This window comes from Malus domestica, chromosome 05, assembly GCF_042453785.1.
Source record: "Malus domestica chromosome 05, GDT2T_hap1".
Lineage (NCBI taxonomy): Eukaryota > Viridiplantae > Streptophyta > Magnoliopsida > Rosales > Rosaceae > Malus > Malus domestica.
This window is the reverse complement of record NC_091665.1, coordinates 32,780,905-32,800,642: the sequence shown is the minus strand read 5'-3', so window position 1 is coordinate 32,800,642 and position 19,738 is coordinate 32,780,905. Positions and strand designations below refer to the sequence as shown.

The window sequence follows — 19,738 nt, the reverse complement described above, 5'->3', positions numbered from 1 at the left end:
TCTCATTCTCTTTGCTCATGTAGTCGTCTCATTATTTTCTTCATCTTGACCGTGGTCATTTACTTACGGTTGTTAATTACACGACACATTTTAATTAAGCAATTAATCTAAAGACGCGAAGCAATTCTATAAAGCACATGTACAGTCATTCGCATTTTGTTTCCCCCTCACCTAAAACCAACGCACATAAAATTGGATTCTGGATGAAAACAGAATCATGCCAATATTTGACATTGTGAATCCTGCGTCGGAGAATTAAGGGACCGTAGATGTGCATACAACGGGTTGGGACACATTTTGATTTTATGGTGGAAACTTGACTTCCTTCGTCGTAGAAACTACCTTGTTCCCATTAACTTTATTCGAAACTAAAACAACATGAAAAACGAAGCTGAAGATATGGAAAACTAGACAATCTAACGCGATAACTTATACTCACAAATTCTCTTAAGAGATATACTGTCGGTTCTTCGTTCTTGTTCAATCTGTTGAGCCACATCATATGCTGCATCTACACCGACCGTCAACTAGTAGACAAGCATAGCACCTCTTAACTAGCGATTTCATTTCCCTCTTCAGTTTTTGGTTCTTGTTCAATCTGGTGAGCTACATCATATGTTGCATGTACACCGACGAACAAATAGTAGAGAACCATGACTGCGGTGCAAATGAAAAACCTCCAGAATGCAACATAACCCAGAGACCCAATGAGAAAAACATTAATTCCAATCGACAATGCAGGCAACCACGGAACAAGTGGAACCCCCCAAACCTTAGGAACTCGGTGCTTTGGAAGCAATGCCATCCACAAAGTCCCCGATAACCAAATCACAGAAAACACTACATACCAAACCCACCCGCGCATGCCTTTATCCCAAACCGCCGTAATTCCAGTAGAACCACCGATTATTAAGAACAAACATACAAGGAATTGGACCAAATCAATCGTTGGCGTCACATCCTTAACATAATATCGCCTCACAAGCAATGCAATAGCCACAAACATAAATATGCAGAGCGTACTGAAAGAGAAGACGCTCGACAGCACATCCAGACTAGTGAATAGAGCAACAACCGCACTAATTAAGGTTACCAATGCAGTAGCATAAATGGGGGTTCCAGTTTTCGGGTGAACCAAAGCAAACCAGGGTGAGATCATATGTGCTCTTGCAATCTGAGTGGTATACCTAGCTTGCCCCATAGACCCAACCAGCAGACTTGTAGTCATTCCCTTGAGGGCACATATACTCACTAAGTACTTAGCCCAACTCATCCCAATTGCCTCAAAAGCAACCGAATAAGCGGCATCTTTATCGATTTGAGTGTATTTCTGCATCATACTCAACACCAAAGCCATCAAGCAATAAACCACTGTGATCAGACTCATAGAACCAACCAAACCAACCGGTATGTCCCTCGAGGGTTTCTTCGCTTCCTCGGCCATATTGGCAACCATATCGAAACCAGTATAAGACCAGTACACAACAGCAGCCGCCTCGAAAACGCCCTTTGCCCCATATGGGAAAAAGGGCACCAAATTCTCAGTCTTTCCCTTAACAAACCCAACAATCAATATAAACACTATGATCAAACCACTAGCTATGGAAGCAATCCAATTCAACACAGAAGTCCTCCTAGTCCCACTTATTGCAATACTATTAGCAACCAAAAGCACCACAACAGCTATTGGGTCCAAAAGATTAAACCCATCAGGCAGAGACTTTACACGAATTCGCAGAAAATCGGTGTCATCAGTCCTTAAAATGCTGGCAAAGTAAGAAGACCAAGACCTTCCGAGCCCTGCCGAACCCACCAGAGCCTCCAGGAGGATGTTCCCCACAGCAATGAACGCCACAAAGTCCCCCAACTCGATCCGAAGATACGAAAACGACCCGCCGGCAACTGGGACTTCGACGGCGAACTCTGAGTAGCACAAAACCGAGAGCAAAGCAGAGAAGCCAGAGATGGCGTAGGAGAGAACAATGGCCGGACCGGCGTTCACGCGGGTTGCCTGCCCAGTGATGACGAAAATGCCTGAACCAACGACGGAGCCGACGCCGAGCCAGATTAAGTCCCACCAGGTGAGGCAGCGCTTCATGCGATTCTCGCTCTGTTTGGGGAGCTGGAGGAGCTCGAAGGAGTCGGAGGAGCGGTGGAAGAGGCGGTCCTTAAGGCGGGAGGGGGTGTGGGAGAGTGCGTCCTTGTAGGAATTGAAGTTCTGGAATGAGGGTTCTGGGAAGAAGTCCTGCTTGCTCCATCTGCTCCAGTAGCTTCTGGGTTTTGGGTCCTGCTGGTCTTCCTGCACGGGATGTAAATCCATGGCGGTTTACGGCGGCTCTGAGGGTTGGTAGGTTTTGAAGTGTTGCAGATGCTGGTGTTGGTGTTGGTGTTGGAGTTGGAGTTGGAGTTGGAGTTGGACTTGGAGACGAAGAGGTGGTTGATGGCGGGTGAATTATGGAAGGAAACAATTACTGGGGAATTATAATTGGAGCTGGATTGCCTGCGCTCCCTCATCCTGTAACCTTCTCCTCTCTGATCATGATTAAACTATATTAATATTTTATATTCTTATTATTTTATAAAAAAATCAATATAAAATGTTAACCGTGATCATAGAAATAAAAAATGATGAGAATAGTATGGGATAAAGAGGGCAGACCATCCAGGTCATTATAATTAGCGGTTGATCTTGATCATTAGTTTTTGTTTTTATTTTGGGATGTAATTATGATATTATTACCATTTGTTTTTTTGTTTTGTTTTATTTAACCGTCATACAAGGCTGCCACATTTGTCACGTTTTATTCTGTTAGTATTTAGAAAGAAAATATATTGGAAAATAACTAAAATTACTCAAACAAGAGAGCCACAAGGGCCACATGGCTCAACACCTGCCTAGCAGGAGGGGAGGGTCAAACTCAAATGACATCAAAACGGATAGGGAGCATAAATGACTAACAGTTTAAACATCGGCAAAAAATATGGAGCGTCGTATCACAAGTTAAGAAACCATAAATCGATTTCTTTCACATGAAGAAGACCCATTTATAATCTATTGATCAACATCCACATTTATGATAACTAAACAATGGCAACAAAAAGAATCACGCACAAAACTGTTGAAATTTAACTTAAAAATTAACATCTAGATGAAGGGTCTTATGATAAATGGAGAAGCATAATGATTGGAGTAGGATGAGGTCTAATGCCTTGAAACACAAGGCATAAAACAACTTTACACGGATCTAGCTTTGGAATCATGATAAGAGGAAATTGGTAGGAATCAAAACTGCCTAACCAATCGAGGAAGCAAACGACTCATTATATCATCATGACTAATCGAACGCAAACAAGACTCAAGCTAAATGATTCTCCATATCACATTCAGCTGCAACCATTTTTTCTTGACGGACATGATTGCCAACTACCATCTAGAAACATTATGCAAATTGTTCTCTATTAACCCAATCAATCAAGCACCACCACCTAATCGATGGTAGTGGAAAAATCCTTATTATATACGTTACACAATTATGAAACATCAAGTGGGCAAGGGAGCAAAGCGTTAAAGTGATTGACTGTATGATGGATGAGTCGAGTGAGTGAGTAATTCATTGTCCCCTCATGTTAAGGTCAAATTAAGCATACTCTAAGCTCTCAGGTTAATAGGGTATTCCCTGCCCCAAGGGACGGATGGCAAATCACCTTGTGAAAGAAAAAACATGAAACATTGATGTAATGTCATATTTAGGGGAAAACGCATAATCCCACCCCAAGTAAAATTTATGGGCGTACAGAACAAGTCAAAGTTATTCCACACATAAAACATGATTGTCAAGTGTCATGAAATGATAGATAATTGGATGTTTGGTTCAAAATTTCTACACAACAATACATGCTAGAAAATCTTCAAGCGTCATTTCTCGACAAATGAACATGTCAAACTAAGTCTTAGGTTGGATCCATCCCTTGAGGCTTTTCATTTAAATGGTAAATCCTATTGCGGAAGCACGTGAGATCGCAAGGTGTACTACAATTGCACTAATTGGGGCTTTAGCCTATTCGCGAAGGACCTATAGGGTAGGTAAAAAGTGGTCACAACGAGCATATTTAAATAGTAAAATGGATTCAAATAGGACTTGGATTGTCTGCCCTCCCATTTCGGTGCATTCCTGTTTGTGTGATCACGGTTAAACCACGTCAACTTTTTATATTATTATTATTTTTTGTTTTATTATTTTTATAAAAAAACAATATAAAATGTTGACGTGGCTTAACCGTGACCACACAAAATAGGAGAGCACGGGAGGGCACCGAAATGGGAGGGCAGACAATCCAGGTCCTTCAAATATTGCCACAATAGTGTTACCGCATGAAAAGCTTCAGCTATAAGCTATGTAGGTTACACTCATTAGTTAAAGGTGTCTACAAATCTCATTTTTCAATAATAGAATATGTCGAAATTAAACTCCCAAATGTGGGAGTAAAAATTTTTACATAACAATACATGCTAAAAAATATTTAGGTGTTATTTCTCGACAAATGAACGTGTCAAACTAAATCTGAGGTTGGATCCATCCCTTGAGGCTTTTCATTTAAATGGCAAATCATATTGCACTAGTTGGGGCTCAGCCTCATCGGGAAGGATATATAGAGTAGGTCAAAAGTGGACACAAGCATATTTAAATAGTAAAAGGGATTCAAATATGCCACAAATAGTGTTACTACATGAAAAGCCTAAGCTATAAGCTATGTAGATTACGCTCATTAGTTAAATGTGTCTACAAATCTCATTCTTCAGTCATAAAATATGTCAAAATTAAACTCTCAAATGTAGAAGTAAAAATATCATGTTAATTGTAACCAAATTACACTTTGACACGCATTATTTTCACCACAATGAATTTACAAAAGGGTTAAAAACCCATTATTGTTAGAGTTAAAATCCATACTGAATTTACAAATTACTCATTTTCCATGATCAATACATTTTATTTTTGCAACTCATATGAAAACAAAATGTAGTCTAAAAGCACATTGCAAACATTGTTAGGTTTACGAAATTAGTTCAAGTGGTAAAGTAAAATCGTGTAAGATATTGACATGTACGGAGTTTAGTTTCTTATATATCGATATCGATCAGAACCTCAACAATATATCTAATCCATCTAAGTTACTTTATTTTCATGCATACTTATTGAAATTGAGGCATAAAAATCACACGATCCCCCAAAAATTTGAATTCTTTATTGTAAAAAAGGCAGTACGATTCTCCTCCTTCCCTCAAATTTTCAATTCACCAGGTCGGGCCGGTTGGCCTCCGCAAACAATTACCTCTCTTCGAAAGTTCAATTCAATCCCACGGGAAATCGACCATTAACGTGGCCCGCTGCTAAAAATTATTGGGAACGTCATCCGGCGGGTCCCAACCCCTAACTCCCCATCATGTCATTTGGACAATTTTTTTTTTTTTTTTTGTCAAATCATTTGAACATTTTTTTGACCCTAGTCCACCCCCTCCGGCCTAGATCCTACGGCCTCAAACCAATCAATCAAATCAACTTTTATCATGTCTCTGCAACATGGGTCTGGTGGGCCGCGCACCTGAAGGATTGGCGTCCAAAGGGTCCGCGCCACGTGTCCAGATTCTCAATGAGCACACACTGATGTGGGTTTGCGAGGATGGAGAGGAGAATTACCGAGCTTTAAAAAGTGAGTTGCGTAGTACGAAGTGAAGAACCAGAGAGAGAGAGAGAGAGAGAGAGAAGAGTTTTTGTTTGTTTTGTTTGAGCTTATCATCTGAGGAATCAAAGAACCAATTTTTTTTTTCCAGAAGAGGAGAGTGGAGGGGAGGAAGCAGAGCTCAGAGTGTGAGTTGGGTTTGGCTCAGATTTCTTGCTTGGGCATCTGGTATGCTTCTTCTAGCTGCTCCATTCTCTCTCTCTACTTTTCCAATGGTTTTTCACTATTTTGTACTTACATCTCAGATTTGCATTGCTTGTTCTGTACTGGGTTCCCTTTTGTTTTCTCATTAAATTTGAAATGACAGGAATAATTAGCTGGTTTGTTCAATTGTGGAAGTGTAAGTTTGCCAAAGTAATGTTCTTGCAGAAGTTTTTAGATAAATTTTGAGTTTCTGGCATTTTGGTGAAACACTGCTGGGTCTCCTTTTAGGGATTTGGTTAGCAGAATGCCGTGGTATGTGCCAAGATTGGGGAAAACATGATAAATATCTCAAATCGGTTCTCTTAGATTTCGATTTTGAATAATGGGTGTGCTGAAATGGGAGAGATTTGTTGCTGTTCACATTGCTTCTGTAACCCGTTAGGGTTCATTGGTTCTGTTATTGTTTCGATAAGCAATATTTCGTATATTCTGTTTTATCGGACTGATGAAATGTTTGACGACAATAGTCACATTGAACCAAAATAGATTCAAGCTATATCAACAATGTTATGGTAAATGTAGGTCATATTTACTTTTTAGTTGAATGACCAGTCTGTTTTGAATTCAAAGGCTCAGAATTTAGTCATTTGAATGTAAATATATGTAATGTTCTGAACAAAAATGAAAAATGTAGTCTTGAATTTTATGTTTTGAACCAAAACTATATTTTGTAAAAATTTAAATCTGAAAATTTGACAGGTCGGAGTGGTGGTCCCGTGGAATATGATTTATCTTGCGCTTCATGCTGCCGACCTAGATGTCAATTTATTTTAAATTTTGTAACTTTGAGAGATCATCTCCCGGTTAGTGGCTTTGACGGGGTATTGGACATGAGTATGCTGGTGAGGACATGCTTGAGCCAAGGGAAGCTGATATACCGGTCCTGTTTCTGGTTTTCGTTGTACTCCCTTTGGTTGCTTACGTTTTACTTGGAAAATGGAGTGATTCATCAAAGAAGAGAGACAGGGTAAGTTTGCTTGCTCAACTGGCTGCAGAAGAAGCTCTCAGAGCAGAAGCAATGGCTGTTGCTGCTGTTATTCCTCCTGTGTCTTCCTCAAGTCCTTCAAAGAATGGACTTCAAGTATGTGCCAGATGCTATAGTACAGCTACAACCCGCTGCTCTAGATGCAAATCTGTCAGATATTGGTATGCTCTAATTTGATAGCAAGAACACAGATTTTCTGTCAGTATATTCTCCCTTTATATTTCAATAATACAAAAAAATGCTTGTCTGATTAAAGAGATTGAAACTGAATTTAAAATTGTAGTCTTGCAACCATTGTGACGTATGCACTACAGGATTGGTGTTTTGTTCAAGATCTATTACAGCTGTATCTTCTGTTTAATTTCTTGCTTTGGTTATATAATATAAACTAACATCGGTGCTTGTGTTGTGTGCTCAAACTGTGGTTTTGGAATAGAAAAAAATGAAAACTTGATTTGGTTCCTTTTGGTCAAATTAGTCTTCACCTTATTCAAGCAGTGAACTCAAATATCTATTTATTTTACCTTAAACCATGATTTAGATTTTGGGGAAAGAGTGACTTTAATAGTTAAAGAGTATTATGCTTGTGGATGATATATATTTCTCTTAAAAGTCTTCTGTGAAAGGGAACTAGAATGCAAGCACTGAACTAAAGATCGAGCTAGGGAAAAAAAGTGTGCAACATTCAGCTAACTAAAATCAAGTAGCTCATTTGGGGATTTCATGGTCTTGTACCAAATATGGTAAAAAGGAGAACCGCAAAACAGAAACATGCAAACACATGTGATACTTTTCAGCAAGAACGTGTTATCAAATAAATATTTCTCCTTATGAGCTAAAGGTGCAAACATGATCTCAGTCCCTAAATGTTTATATGGATTATATGCAGTTCTGGTAATTGTCAAATAATTCATTGGAGGGAAGTTCACAGGCAAGAATGTCTGCAGTTGGAACCTACTTGTTCAAGCTCATCTCCTAAGGCTGTCTCATTTGGAGAATCATTTCACGAGAAGTTCTTACCTAATGACAGCATCAATTCACAGTACTTTGGGAGTAAGATGGAGCAGATTTTAGCAGAGCAAGCACCAGCTGATAATATAATTTATCCTTCAACAAGCACTGGTGTCCCTGATATGCTTGACTGTTCTTCGGTTGATACCTCTCAAGTTTCCATGCCGGAGAGAAGAAGTGTGGACAAACGGGTTTCCAGAAAATCCCAGAGAGAATTAAGAAAAAAAGTTGGAGTTGCATTTGATTCTTCTGAAGAAACATCTTTTGGTTGGACTACCCATTTGGAATCTTCTAATGTTAATTCATCAAAAGAGGTTTTTATGGAGCATAAAGTTTGTGTCACTTTGTTATTCTGCTATCATTAATCTTTCTATACATTATGTGATTTCATGTCTGATAATTATGTTGTACTGTTGGCTGCAGTTAAGAAATTATGACACTCAGTTAGCAGGGGAGGGCAATCCTATGGTGCAAAATGTCAATATTTCTGATAGTTATATGAAGGGACAAGCTACTTCAAGAAATACGGTGCATGAGAATGATAAGTCTCAAGGTCAAAATGGCAACATATATGAATCAAGAAGCAACTCTGGATTAACATCCTCGGCATATTCTTCAAAAAGTGGAATAGATGTGCATGAAAATGGGTTGGACTTCATTCCAAATGGAGGAAAATCCCTTAAAGGGGAAATATTATCCAATGATGAAACAACAGATTTCAAATGTGCTGAAATGACAACAATGAAGGCTAGCATAAAGGTTAAAAGAGCTCCGTATTCTCTTGGGAGAAAGGTGTCTAAATTGCCAAATTCAACAATGGAAGTCTCAGGAGAGCAGTGTTACTCAGAGATAGAGAGGCAGGGACATATTGCTGAAGATTCAAGTCAGTCTATTGAACTACTACTCTGTAAATATACCTTTGCACTTCATAGTTGCTATAACTCTATGTTTGTGCTGCAGAAGTAACTAGAATGAGAGATACCACTGCACAGGGTAGCAATGGAATTGCAAACAGTAGGATCATGAAAATGATGGATCTAAAGAAGCCAAAGAACTTGACCAGACAGGAAGTCCCCGAAGTGAATGGTTACCGACAGAAAACTAAGAAGGTCACTATCTCTGTTTGAATATATCACCATAATATATCTCCTGAATTATTTACTATCCTTCTCCATGAGTTATATTCTTTTTCTGATTCTGAGTTGAATGGACTTGTCACTGATGTATTCTTTGCCTCTCAGGTCCTGTTCCCTTATGATGAGTTTGTGAAGTACTTTCAGTGTGAATTCTTTGACTTATCACCTCGGGGCCTTTTGAATTGTGGGAACAGGTAAATTATGATAGCTTATGTTTGCATTATTAGTTTCATGGATTAGAATTTCTTTTTGAACTCTTTCATAGATTAGAATTGAATACTCCATTCATACTTAACGGTAAAATAAAGAGGTGAAGTTTTGTTGATTAGCATGACTAGATCAGAAGTAAAACAAGTATTGATCTCATTGCACTGCTTCTAGTAATACATTAGTTCATGTGTTGTAATTTTTGGTGATTGTCTGCATAGCCTGCCTGTAATTTCCTGATTTTGAATTCTTATGATAACCTTTACATTTCTTTATACATAAAAGAATATACGACTAATAGTAATAGAAGAGAGATAAAGTTTGACTAAAAGGTGACTAATGTACTTTGTGGAGATGCAGATGGGTTGTTGATAATCAGATTCATATAAATAAAGTCCTGAAATTGAACCATTAATTTTTTTCATAGTTGATGTGTTGTATCATTGGGTTATCGTGATTAATAATAATTTATTTTTCTTGCAGTTGCTATGCAAATGCTGTCTTGCAGTGTTTAACCTGCACAAAGCCTCTCATTATCTATTTGCTTCGCAGATCACATTCAAGAGCCTGTACTTACCTTTCGTCGTATCCCTTTAATCTTCCAATGAATTTACATGTCGGCATTTTGTTTATAAGCACATCTGAATCACTTTTGCTGTGATATGTATTAGGTTGTGGTAAAGATTGGTGTCTCATGTGTGAGCTGGAGCAACATGTGATGATGTTACGAGAAAGTGGGGGCCCACTTTCTCCTAGCCGAATTCTTTTTCATATGAGGAGTATCAATTGCCAAATTGGTGATGGAAGTCAAGAAGATGCACATGAATTCTTAAGGTCTGTCTAAACTTACCAGTTATGTGTTCCTTTTCTTAATACTGATGTGCAAGCATTTGTATCTGTACCAACCTCCATATGTATTCAGCTTTAGAAATTAAATTTAAAATATCGAAGTTTCAAATTTTGTGGGAGGAATTTTAGTTTATCATGTGTGCGGTATTTATCCAGGCTTCTAGTTACGTCAATGCAATCTATATGCTTGGAGGGGCTGGGTGGTGAAAACAAGGTTGATCCTAGATTGCAAGAAACAACTTTTATACAACATACATTTGGCGGACATCTCAGATCAAAGGTGCTTATTGCGTATTTTCCCACTTCTCAAGTTGTTATAAATCGTTTTTTCATCGAACTGCTCTTTGTTTCCCTTGTTTTTTAAGTTATATTCTTCTTTGCCCACACTAATCATGGATATATCAATGTTAATGCCACCAGGTCAAGTGTTTGAGATGTCATCATGAGTCGGAACGATATGAGAACATCATGGATCTTACCTTAGAGATATTTGGTTGGGTTGAATCACTTGAAGATGCGCTGACTCAGTTTACAACCCCTGAAGATTTGGATGGAGAAAACATGTACAGATGTGGAAGGTCTGGTAACCCAAATTTAGTATTTGTTAGAACCCAGGTTATGTATGAGTTTTTAGTTTTACCTTAGAACTTCAGTGACTTACAAACTCACATTTTTGTGGAAAAGGTGTGCTGCATATGTTCGAGCCAGGAAGCAATTGAGCATACATGAGGCGCCAAATATACTCACAATTGTCTTGAAGAGATTTCAGGTATTGATTAGATTTAGCATTGAGACTTGAGAGTGAAGAATTTTCTGGTTTTTGGTTCGAATCACAATTCAAATCCCTAGTCATCTCGTGCTTCCAACTTCCACCCATGAAAAAAGGATTTTCAGATTTGGCACCTTCCTGCTAGATAACTGTAGGGCTTTCTGGTTTTATATGCTGGGCACTACTTCTGTTGCTGGAATCCTAAATAACAGCTGGTTCTTCACCAGGAGGGAAAATATGGAAAAATAAACAAGTGCATCACTTTTCCAGACATGCTGGATATGATTCCATTTATGACTGGAACGGGTGACATTCCTCCTCTTTACTTGCTCTATGGTGTTGTGGTGCATTTGGATACGCAGAATGCATCTTTCTCTGGACATTATGTGGCATATGTGAAAGATATGCGAGGCGATTGGTTCAGGATAGATGACACTGAGGTAAACGCCTTTTCTAATCAACATTTTAGAGCAAGGGTTTGGGGATTTTGTGATAATGGTTTAAATTTGTTTTCCTTAAACACAAATAAAATGGAAGTTCAATCTGAATATACCTGCTGAGTGCGTGTAAATATTAAGGGGATCTCTAGGTTAGAATTCCTTTTATTTGCTTTCCTTGCATTTATGCCTTTTGAGTGTTGACATGGTTTCCCTTGGTGCATATGCTTGACAGACAAAGGAATGATTGAAGTTTATATTTCTTGTTTTATTTTCCGTCAATGAATTTGGGTCCTAAGGTTGGTCGTACTTCATAAACAGGTTCACCCCGTTTCAATGAGCCAGGTTATGATGGAAGGAGCATATATCTTATTTTACATGAGGTGAGTCTTATTGGCATTGAAAAGAACCCACCATGATCTCTTTCCTTACCGTTTCTTTATTGGGGGTTTTAGCATTCGTATGATTGTATGTTGGAATATATTAGCATTTAGTAGATAGTACGAACTAAGGTGGTTGTGAACTGGGAGGGGTTCAATTGGTGGTGTTCTACATATTCATCTTTCTTTCCCAGGTCTTGTCCCCGCCCTCACAGAGGATTTTCTGGAAAAGCTATCAGGGAGCAAGTTCCAAATTTCGAAAATCAATGCACGTCGAAAGCTCAGAAGTCAAGGCCAGGCCAAAGCAAACACAGCAGCCAATTTGCTAGTCCAGAGCATTTACCAGATGATATCAGGCCAGAGATTGCAAATGGCTTTGGCAACAGCACCACCAATGACATCCATAGGAGTTCTAACGGGAATGTTTTCCCAATGATGGAAACATATGGTGAGCCCATGGGCGTGGAGTTCTCTGATGCTACGTCAAGTGATTGGTCCCTTTTTACAAGTTCTGATGAGGCCTCTTTCACGACTGAGAGTACTAGAGACTCTTTCAGTACTGTGGATTGTGCCGATGCTTGCAATATGGATCCAATCTCTTCAATTTTCAACACGTTATATGCACCGGAGTATTCTCGCAGTTCTGCATCCTGCAGAAAATTTTCAAATAGTAGGCCACACACTAGATTTGTTTCCAAGGATAAGGGTGTTATTTTGGATTCGTACTCATCAACCCATCCCGTTGACAGAGCACAGAAACGAAACTATTCAAGAAAGGTCAGTGATTCACAAACTGAACACCCTCTGGATACTAAATGCAGCTCGTTTGTAAGATATGGGACTAACCCAATATATAGTCTTGACCGAACCTCGGATCATTGTAAACTCTAATCTATATGAGATACTGATTGAATATATTATTTAGTCTGGTAGGAGCTGTGCCCCAACATTTTTGTTTTCAATGTATTGCTGATTGGGGCATGTTTCATATCAAAACAAGTAAATGTAACAATCTTCTTGTTAGCGATCTAATTAACACCGGAAATTGTAGAGTCCCGGGATTTTCCTTTGCTTCAATCTGTCTTCGGAATATCTTTTGCTTACGAATAAACTTGTGTTTCACCTGTAGCTCATAAAATCTGGTGAAACTATTTGCTACCAGCTGAAGTTCTTTCAAGGAGATGTTCTTTACTTTTACTTGGAAAAGTTAAAATCCATGGCTGCCTACCTTTGGAATCCATTGCTAGATGGTAAACTGTGAGAAAGTTTGACACTAGTAAGTAGTAAAAAACATTATGCACAGGAAAAAGAAGGTATAAATAATTAGCAGGTATGGACTTCCCACTGTAACATGCTGGAAGTAGTTATTGTTTCACCTCTCATTGCTTTCAATATTTAAGTGGAGATTTTGTTGTAGGGTTAACAGTCCTTCTGTAAGGATATGTTCTCAACTTTTCATGTTGAGGCTACCCATTTTCAATTATCGAAGTTGTCTATATTTTAGCTCTTCATTCAAAGGTCATTCTTGCAAAAAATTATTTAAATATAAAGATATTAGATCATCTAAAAAGCGCAACAAACCATAGTTTATTAGACAAAGTGAAAATAAAAATATTGACAATCAAACGACTAAACAATTGTTAATATTGTTGAACCACTCTTTGAGAATAGGATATGCTTTAACTTTCTTAAGAACATCGTTAACTTAAAACAGAGTAAAATGTTTGAATGTGTTACACTACAACTTTAAGCACCAGCCCTATCACTTTTAACTTTAAGCATCAACCCTATCACTTTTAGTACCAATGACACCATTTCTTGCAAAGCGTTACTCAACGTAGACATGTGACTAAGAAAGAAAAATTAAAATATGAAGAGAATAATAACGGGTGACTCTATTCTCCAATACCTGAAATCCGTCTCGATGAAACCGAGAAGAATGGAAGGCATTTTCCGCAGTAGACACACTCCACGCCAATGTTTAATCAAGGACTCTTGTCCGCGATATAAAAGCAGTTCCAGCGTGGGAACCCCTAGGTAATACACTATGTTATCCATCCAGTGAACAATAACTGCCCTTAATGAACAATAACCGCCTTTTGCATCTCCACCGTTGCAGTTCAATAGCCCTAGCAATAGGCAATAAAATATTAGTATTTTTTTTATTTATAAAATAATACAAAATAATTTTATTTGTAATTTCGGATAAGATTTTTAATCGTTCTCGTTGCGCCACGTGTCATAAAATCCAAAAAGACAATTATTGGTGATGAATTTCCGATAAGATTTTTAATCGTTCTCGTTGCGCCACGTGGTATTATCCAAAAAGTTATAAAATAATACAAAATAATTTTTTTTGTAATTTCGGATAAGATTTTTAATCGTTCTCATTGCGCCATGTGTCATAAAATCCGAAAAGATAATTATTGGTAATGGATTTCCGAAAAGATTTTTAATCGTACTCGTTGCGTCACGTGTCATTATCCGAAAATACAATTATTGGTGATGGATTTTCGATAAAATTATTAACCAATTACGTCGTGCCACGTGTCACAATCTTTGAGGATAGATTTCCATCAGATTTTTAACGAATGACGGCATGACACATGACATTATCTACAACATAATCCTTTCTGAATCCTCCATATAATCCACTATCCATCCTCACAAATCTCACACCAATTTTCTCAAGATCTCTATCATTATTCATAGTTTCTACTTCATTCTTCACCAAAATCTCTATCATTATTCATAGTTTTTGCTTCATTTTTACAATGACTTCTTTTTCAAGGATAATGTGGGAAATCAATCAGTAAGAGGAAGAATTATTTAACCAATCAGAAGGAATGTTCAATCTCCAAGTGGCCCAAAATGAGATGGAAGAGGATGATGAGCGTAGAAGGTATTTATAGAAAAGTAAAAACAAACTTCAGATTGTGCCACGTGACACAACGGTAACATTTCTGAATTTTAAAACTATTTTTTTTATTTATAAAGGAGAATAATATCAACCGTTGATCTCAGATCCAATTGTTGATATTAAATAAGATTTTTTTATTTTTTCTATCGTTGCAAATCTGATGGTTCACATTTTCTTGATGTTGAGATCCAACAGACCATGGGAAGCCACGTGGCTTCCTAACGGTAACAATTTGAAACTGCACCGCAAGACCCATTCGTTGAAAATATGTCGGGTGATGCGCCCCCACGCGCGGATGCAGTGCACGCGCCTGATAGAAAAAACGAAAAAAAACAAAAGGGGCTGACGTCAGCCTGTGTCAGATAACCTTCGGGCTCGCGAGCTGGCGTGACAGGCTTGGTGCTCAGGCCTACCTTGGCCCTCGGGCTCCCACATGCTGGAGTCAATAGGCCGGGCTCTCAGGCCCTGTTTGCTGGCCGGTCCCCCGAGCTACAGCCAACGCTAGAAGTGCTCTAATGCTTATCTAGATATCTATCTAAAACCAACCATACCAAAAAAAGGTAGTGATGCGTGCACACTTTTAGCATCTCTATGCAATTATGCTTGGTTTTTGTCCGTTGATTCCTTCTTGGATTTATTAATCTAAAGGGTAGAAACAAATTGAAAAATGTATGAAAAAAAGGAAAATATATCACATGGGAGAAAGATTTATGTAAACGGGTTTAGGCAATAAAAACACTTACGAAAGAAAGCTTCAGTGGTACATGATTTCATTTAGGACCCTCTTGTCCTACAGCTCTTTAAGGAAGTAAACAAGTTGAAGGCTGAATGACAAGTTGAGATACCTGATTGGAACCAACCTAAGGCTGGCCCTCTTACAAGAAGGATCCTCGACATATATCGAAAGAAAATTATTATTAGCACTTCAAAAATCTGATTAGATTTTTTAGATTCTAGAAGGAGCCATGGTGTCTGGCAGGTTCGATAAGAACACGCTTTGGACAGCCTGTGTTGAAAGTGAATGAGATTAGTATCCTAAGTTTTTTATTATTTAAATAATTTTGATATTTTAGGTATTAGGGTTTTTTAAGTTTCTCTATAAATGCTGGCAGGAACCACTGCGCCAACCCTCCACCCCTGCACCCAGAGCCCCTGCATCCCGCCTCATCTGTCGTGAAACAGAACCTTGATGCGATGAATCTTCCGTCCGCCTGAACCACGGCCTGACCCAAATCCGTGTTTTATGAAGCCCAGACCCAAATCCGTCCCGCACCGCCAGATCGACACAGCGATCCATAGTCGCCGACCCGGATCCCATCTGCTCGCCTGCCGCACCACCATCAATCCATCTGACCTTGATCCTCCATCCTCAGCCGCTTGCTGCCTTGTTCCTCCTCCTAAGGTACTTAGCTCACTCAAAAATCAGTTTCGAAATATGTGTTTCTATTGCTTGATTGTTTATATGATCTTTGCTAAGCTTTTAAGTGTTTCGATTGTCATTTCTTTTTAGAAATTGGGCTATAAGCTTTGCACATGTAATTTATCTGGTTATATCTCAAGTTTCATTGGTACCTTAATTCTGTTATATCTTATACGGCATTCTTAAGAGTAAATCCCTTTGGTTGGTTGATCAGTCAACAATCACAGTTTGAAATATCTAATCCCTGAACAATATTAAGATCATCTGTCCAATGTGTTCTTTTTTTTATTTTTCCTTGGCGTTTTGGGACGATTAGTCTACGTTGTTCCTTAATCTTTGCTCAATATGGGTTAATCTCTCCAAGACTCTAGTCTTACCTTGACCATTACCTCTGATCAGATTATCAAAGCAATGGCTGAAGGTGAGGACGATTTGAGCTCCCTGCTTTCAAAGAGATTGGATTGCTTTGGGGTGTGGGAGATAAGCTGCAGAAACTTGAGCTGATTGTTGCCCAACTCCAATTTGTGCTCCATGAGCAAACCAGTTATGAAGTGATCAAAGTGTGGCTCCAATGTGTAGGTGATTTAGTTTTCGAAGTTGATGACGTGCTGGATGAATTCCGTACTGAAGCTCAGTGAAAACCTTCATGGCTGAAGGGAATACAGTGTTTAAAGAAAGTACGTATTTTCTTCCCTAGTTCGAACCAATTTGTTTTTCGGATGAAGATTGCCCATAAGATCAAAGATATTAGAAAGAAATTTAATGTTTTTGCATTACTTAGACGTTTTTAGTTAGAAGAGTTGCTTACTTGAGATCTTACAGTTTCAAATTAGTGAGAGGGTGAGTCATTTGTTTGTGCATGCAGATAATGTAGTTGAGAGAGAGATAAAAGGGCAATGATTCAACTCCTGTTGAATCTCATATGTCAAGAGATTATATTCTTTGCTTTGATAGTTGGTATAGGAGGATTGGGCAAAATTGTAATGTCCAACCCCTTTTTCCATGACAAAGGGGTGGTTAAAAGTAATTTTTAGCTGAAAATGTGGGTGTGTGTGTTAAACACACATTGACTTAATACACTTGCCATAAAGATTATTTAATCTGGCACTAAGGAAAAATCCAAAAATCTTGAGGTAATCAAATGCCAAAAAAGAATCAGGAAGAAGATAGATTTGAAAAGGTTCCTTCTTGTGTTAGATGATGTATGGAATGAGAATCTTTAGAAGTGACATAGCTTTGCTGATAGGTGTTGCAAAAATGAGTAGAATACTAATAATTACTCGTAGTGAAATTGTTGGTACGAGATTAGACACATCCAAGCTATACATTTTAAAGGGTTTGGATAAATAAAATCTTGGTTGTTATTTAAGAGAATTGACTTTTTAAGATAGAAAAAAACCAAGGAATGCAACAATTAAGACAGCAAGGGAGGAGACTGTTAGTATTTATCAAGGAGTTTCGCTTGTCATGAAGGACGATATGTCAGATGATGTATGCTGCAATGTGGAAACAAAGTGGTTGAGTTTTAAGGGTAAAATGCTTTCAAGAATAAGTAAAAAATAAACTGATATTTTGCCCATTCTCAGTTACAATGGTCTTCCAGCAAATTTCAAGCATTGTTTTGCTTATTATAGCTTATTCATACCCAATTATGAGATTTCTGTGCATCAATTAATAAAACTTGTGATGACGCTTCATTAAGTCTTCAAATGAAATTAATAATTTGAAAGATATTGGTTATAAATATTTTATGGAATTACCTTGAAGATATTTTTTATGTAATTATTTTAGAGAATAAACTTGCAGGAAAAGTGATCTCCAATGTAATTACATAAAATATCTTTAACCAATATCTTTCAAATTGTCATTTTCGTCTAAAGACTTAATGAACCCTTGTGTCATCCAAAGTTTAATTAATTTTTGCACATAAATCTAATAATTGGGTGGGAAATAAGCTACAGCAAGCAAAACAATGCTTCAAATGCGTTGGGAGAACATCGTAACTTAGCTTAGGCGTGAGTAAAATATCAATTTCCTCGACTTATACTTAAAAGTTATTTATTCTTAACATCAGCCACTCTGTTTCCAATTGTTCAACATATATTATCTGACCTATCGTTCTTATAGCAAGTGGAACTTCTAAACAATTGCTTGCAATCTCCTTTCTACTGTCTTAATAGTTGCATTCCCTGACTCTTCCATCTTCAAAAGTCATCCTCTTAAAAAATAAGCAATTTATCTAAACCCTGTAAAATTACATCTTTGATATGTCCAATCTTGTGCCAACAGTTTCACAACGAGTAGTTATTATTATTCTACTACCTTTTGCACCACCTATCAGTAACTCTTTCAAGCTAAGCAACTTCTCATGATTCTCATTCCACACATCATCCAACACAAAAAAGAATATTTTCCCATCTATTTTCTCCCTCATGATTTTTTGCATTTGATCTCTTCCAAGGTTTTTGGGTTTATATAGTGTCAGAAATATAATCTTTTTGTCAAGTGTCTGCAAGTCAATGTGTTTGACACACACCCACATTTTTACTGAAAATTATTTTGAGCCACCTCCTCATCATGAAAAACGAATTGGGCAAGTTCGGTTTTGCCCAATCCTTCCATCCCGATTATTGGAACGATGGATACATTTTCTTGATATATGGGATACAACAAGAGTCAAAAGGTTGCCCTTTTATATCTATTTTTCTCAACTATATTATCTGCATGCGCAAATGTATGACTTGCCATCTCTCAAATTTTAAACCATAGATCTTCAATTAAGAGTTCTTCCAACTGAAAACTCCTACTTAATGCGATAACATTAAGTTTCTTCGTAATTTCTTTGATCTGATGGGCAATTTTTATTTGGAAAGCTAGTTGATTCGATTTAGAGAATAAGATCCGTGCTTTATTTGGTACTGAATTTCTTTCCAGTGGTGAACTTTTCTCTCCTGAGCTTTAGCACGAAACTTATTCTGCAAATCATCAGCCTCAAATACTAAGTTGTCTTTTGGAACCACATTTTGATCTCTGCATTACTGGCTTGGTGGACATTTATGAAGACAATCCAGACGTGTACAGAGGGCATAACGCATCGCTCAGAGTCTTGAATTGTAAAAAGATGTTCATCTCTTGCATGATCGGTTTAAGATTAATTAAGACATGTCATACCATACGTACGTACAATAAACATGACCGGGTTAGGTTGGTAACGACTGGAGCCGTTACAATAACACGACCGGCTAACATGACCCGAACTCACATGAAAATTGCAGTTGTGTTGAAGTATACCGGGTTAGGTTGGTAACGACTGGAGCCGTTCATCACCCGTTACAATGTATACCAGTTGGTTTTGGTCAAACTGCAAATCACTAATTACTCGAGTAGGGAAATTTAGTAATTTCTTTGACAGTTTTACAAAAACTAGTCCATATTTTTCTTATATTTTATATATTTCTACAATATTTTGCTCTTTAGTATAATAGTTATTTGGATTTGAACTTGTTTTTTGTTTTCAATTCACATCCCGTGACTAGCATATGGGTAGCATTTCGAAAATCAAATTGCAAAAGCATTTAACAGAAACAGGTGCAGAGCTTCAAACTTCCGAAACCAAACGAAGAGCTGCTGGACCAAATATGTCCGTGCCAAGTGAATGCAACACACGTAGGCACTTCA

The 19,738-nt window shown here is 37.9% G+C and overlaps 2 protein-coding genes and 1 long non-coding RNA gene across 6 annotated transcripts; 2 read left to right on the top strand and 1 right to left on the bottom strand.

Annotated features, from left to right (window-relative positions):
• Positions 1-325: 325 nt before the first annotated feature.
• LOC103419883 (cationic amino acid transporter 8, vacuolar-like) lies at positions 326-2,539 on the bottom strand. Its single transcript, XM_008357972.3, has one exon. The coding sequence runs from the start codon at positions 2,318-2,320 to the stop codon at positions 551-553; it is 1,770 nt and encodes a 589-aa protein (XP_008356194.2). The 5' UTR covers positions 2,321-2,539; the 3' UTR covers positions 326-550.
• Positions 2,540-5,480: 2,941 nt separating this feature from the next.
• LOC103419884 (ubiquitin carboxyl-terminal hydrolase 15-like) lies at positions 5,481-12,797 on the top strand. Of its 4 annotated transcripts, none has more exons than XM_070822607.1 (14): positions 5,481-5,910; positions 6,646-7,092; positions 7,821-8,256; positions 8,366-8,825; positions 8,903-9,051; positions 9,184-9,272; positions 9,769-9,854; positions 9,957-10,119; positions 10,291-10,414; positions 10,555-10,712; positions 10,819-10,903; positions 11,131-11,343; positions 11,662-11,723; positions 11,960-12,797. In XM_070822607.1, the coding sequence occupies exons 2-14, from the start codon at positions 6,797-6,799 to the stop codon at positions 12,609-12,611; spliced, it is 2,973 nt and encodes a 990-aa protein (XP_070678708.1). In that variant the 5' UTR covers positions 5,481-5,910; positions 6,646-6,796; the 3' UTR covers positions 12,612-12,797. The 4 variants fall into 4 exon arrangements, with proteins under 4 accessions (XP_070678708.1, XP_008356195.2, XP_017183458.2 ...); XM_008357973.4 differs by having other exon boundaries at positions 11,915-12,797; XM_017327969.3 differs by having other exon boundaries at positions 5,560-5,910; positions 7,821-8,274.
• A 2,875-nt stretch (positions 12,798-15,672) lies between these two features.
• On the top strand, positions 15,673-19,233 carry LOC103435673 (uncharacterized). The gene is made up of 2 exons (XR_529457.4): positions 15,673-16,042; positions 16,460-19,233. It is a non-coding gene; the product is annotated as an uncharacterized lncRNA (long non-coding RNA).
• Positions 19,234-19,738: the final 505 nt, after the last annotated feature.

What these genes read in the sequence shown, in the direction of transcription:
- LOC103419883 (XM_008357972.3), bottom strand. Translation starts at nt 2,320, where the DNA reads ATGGATTTACATCCCGTGCAGGAAGACCAGCAGGACCCAAAACCCAGA.
- LOC103419884 (XM_017327968.3), top strand. Translation starts at nt 6,797, where the DNA reads ATGCTTGAGCCAAGGGAAGCTGATATACCGGTCCTGTTTCTGGTTTTC. An exon ending in ACCGACAGAAAACTAAGAAG is followed by an intron (nt 9,052 to 9,183) that starts GTCACTATCTCT and finishes TTTGCCTCTCAG; the next exon opens with GTCCTGTTCCCTTATGATGA. An exon ending in CTTTTGAATTGTGGGAACAG is followed by an intron (nt 9,273 to 9,768) that starts GTAAATTATGAT and finishes TTTTTCTTGCAG; the next exon opens with TTGCTATGCAAATGCTGTCT.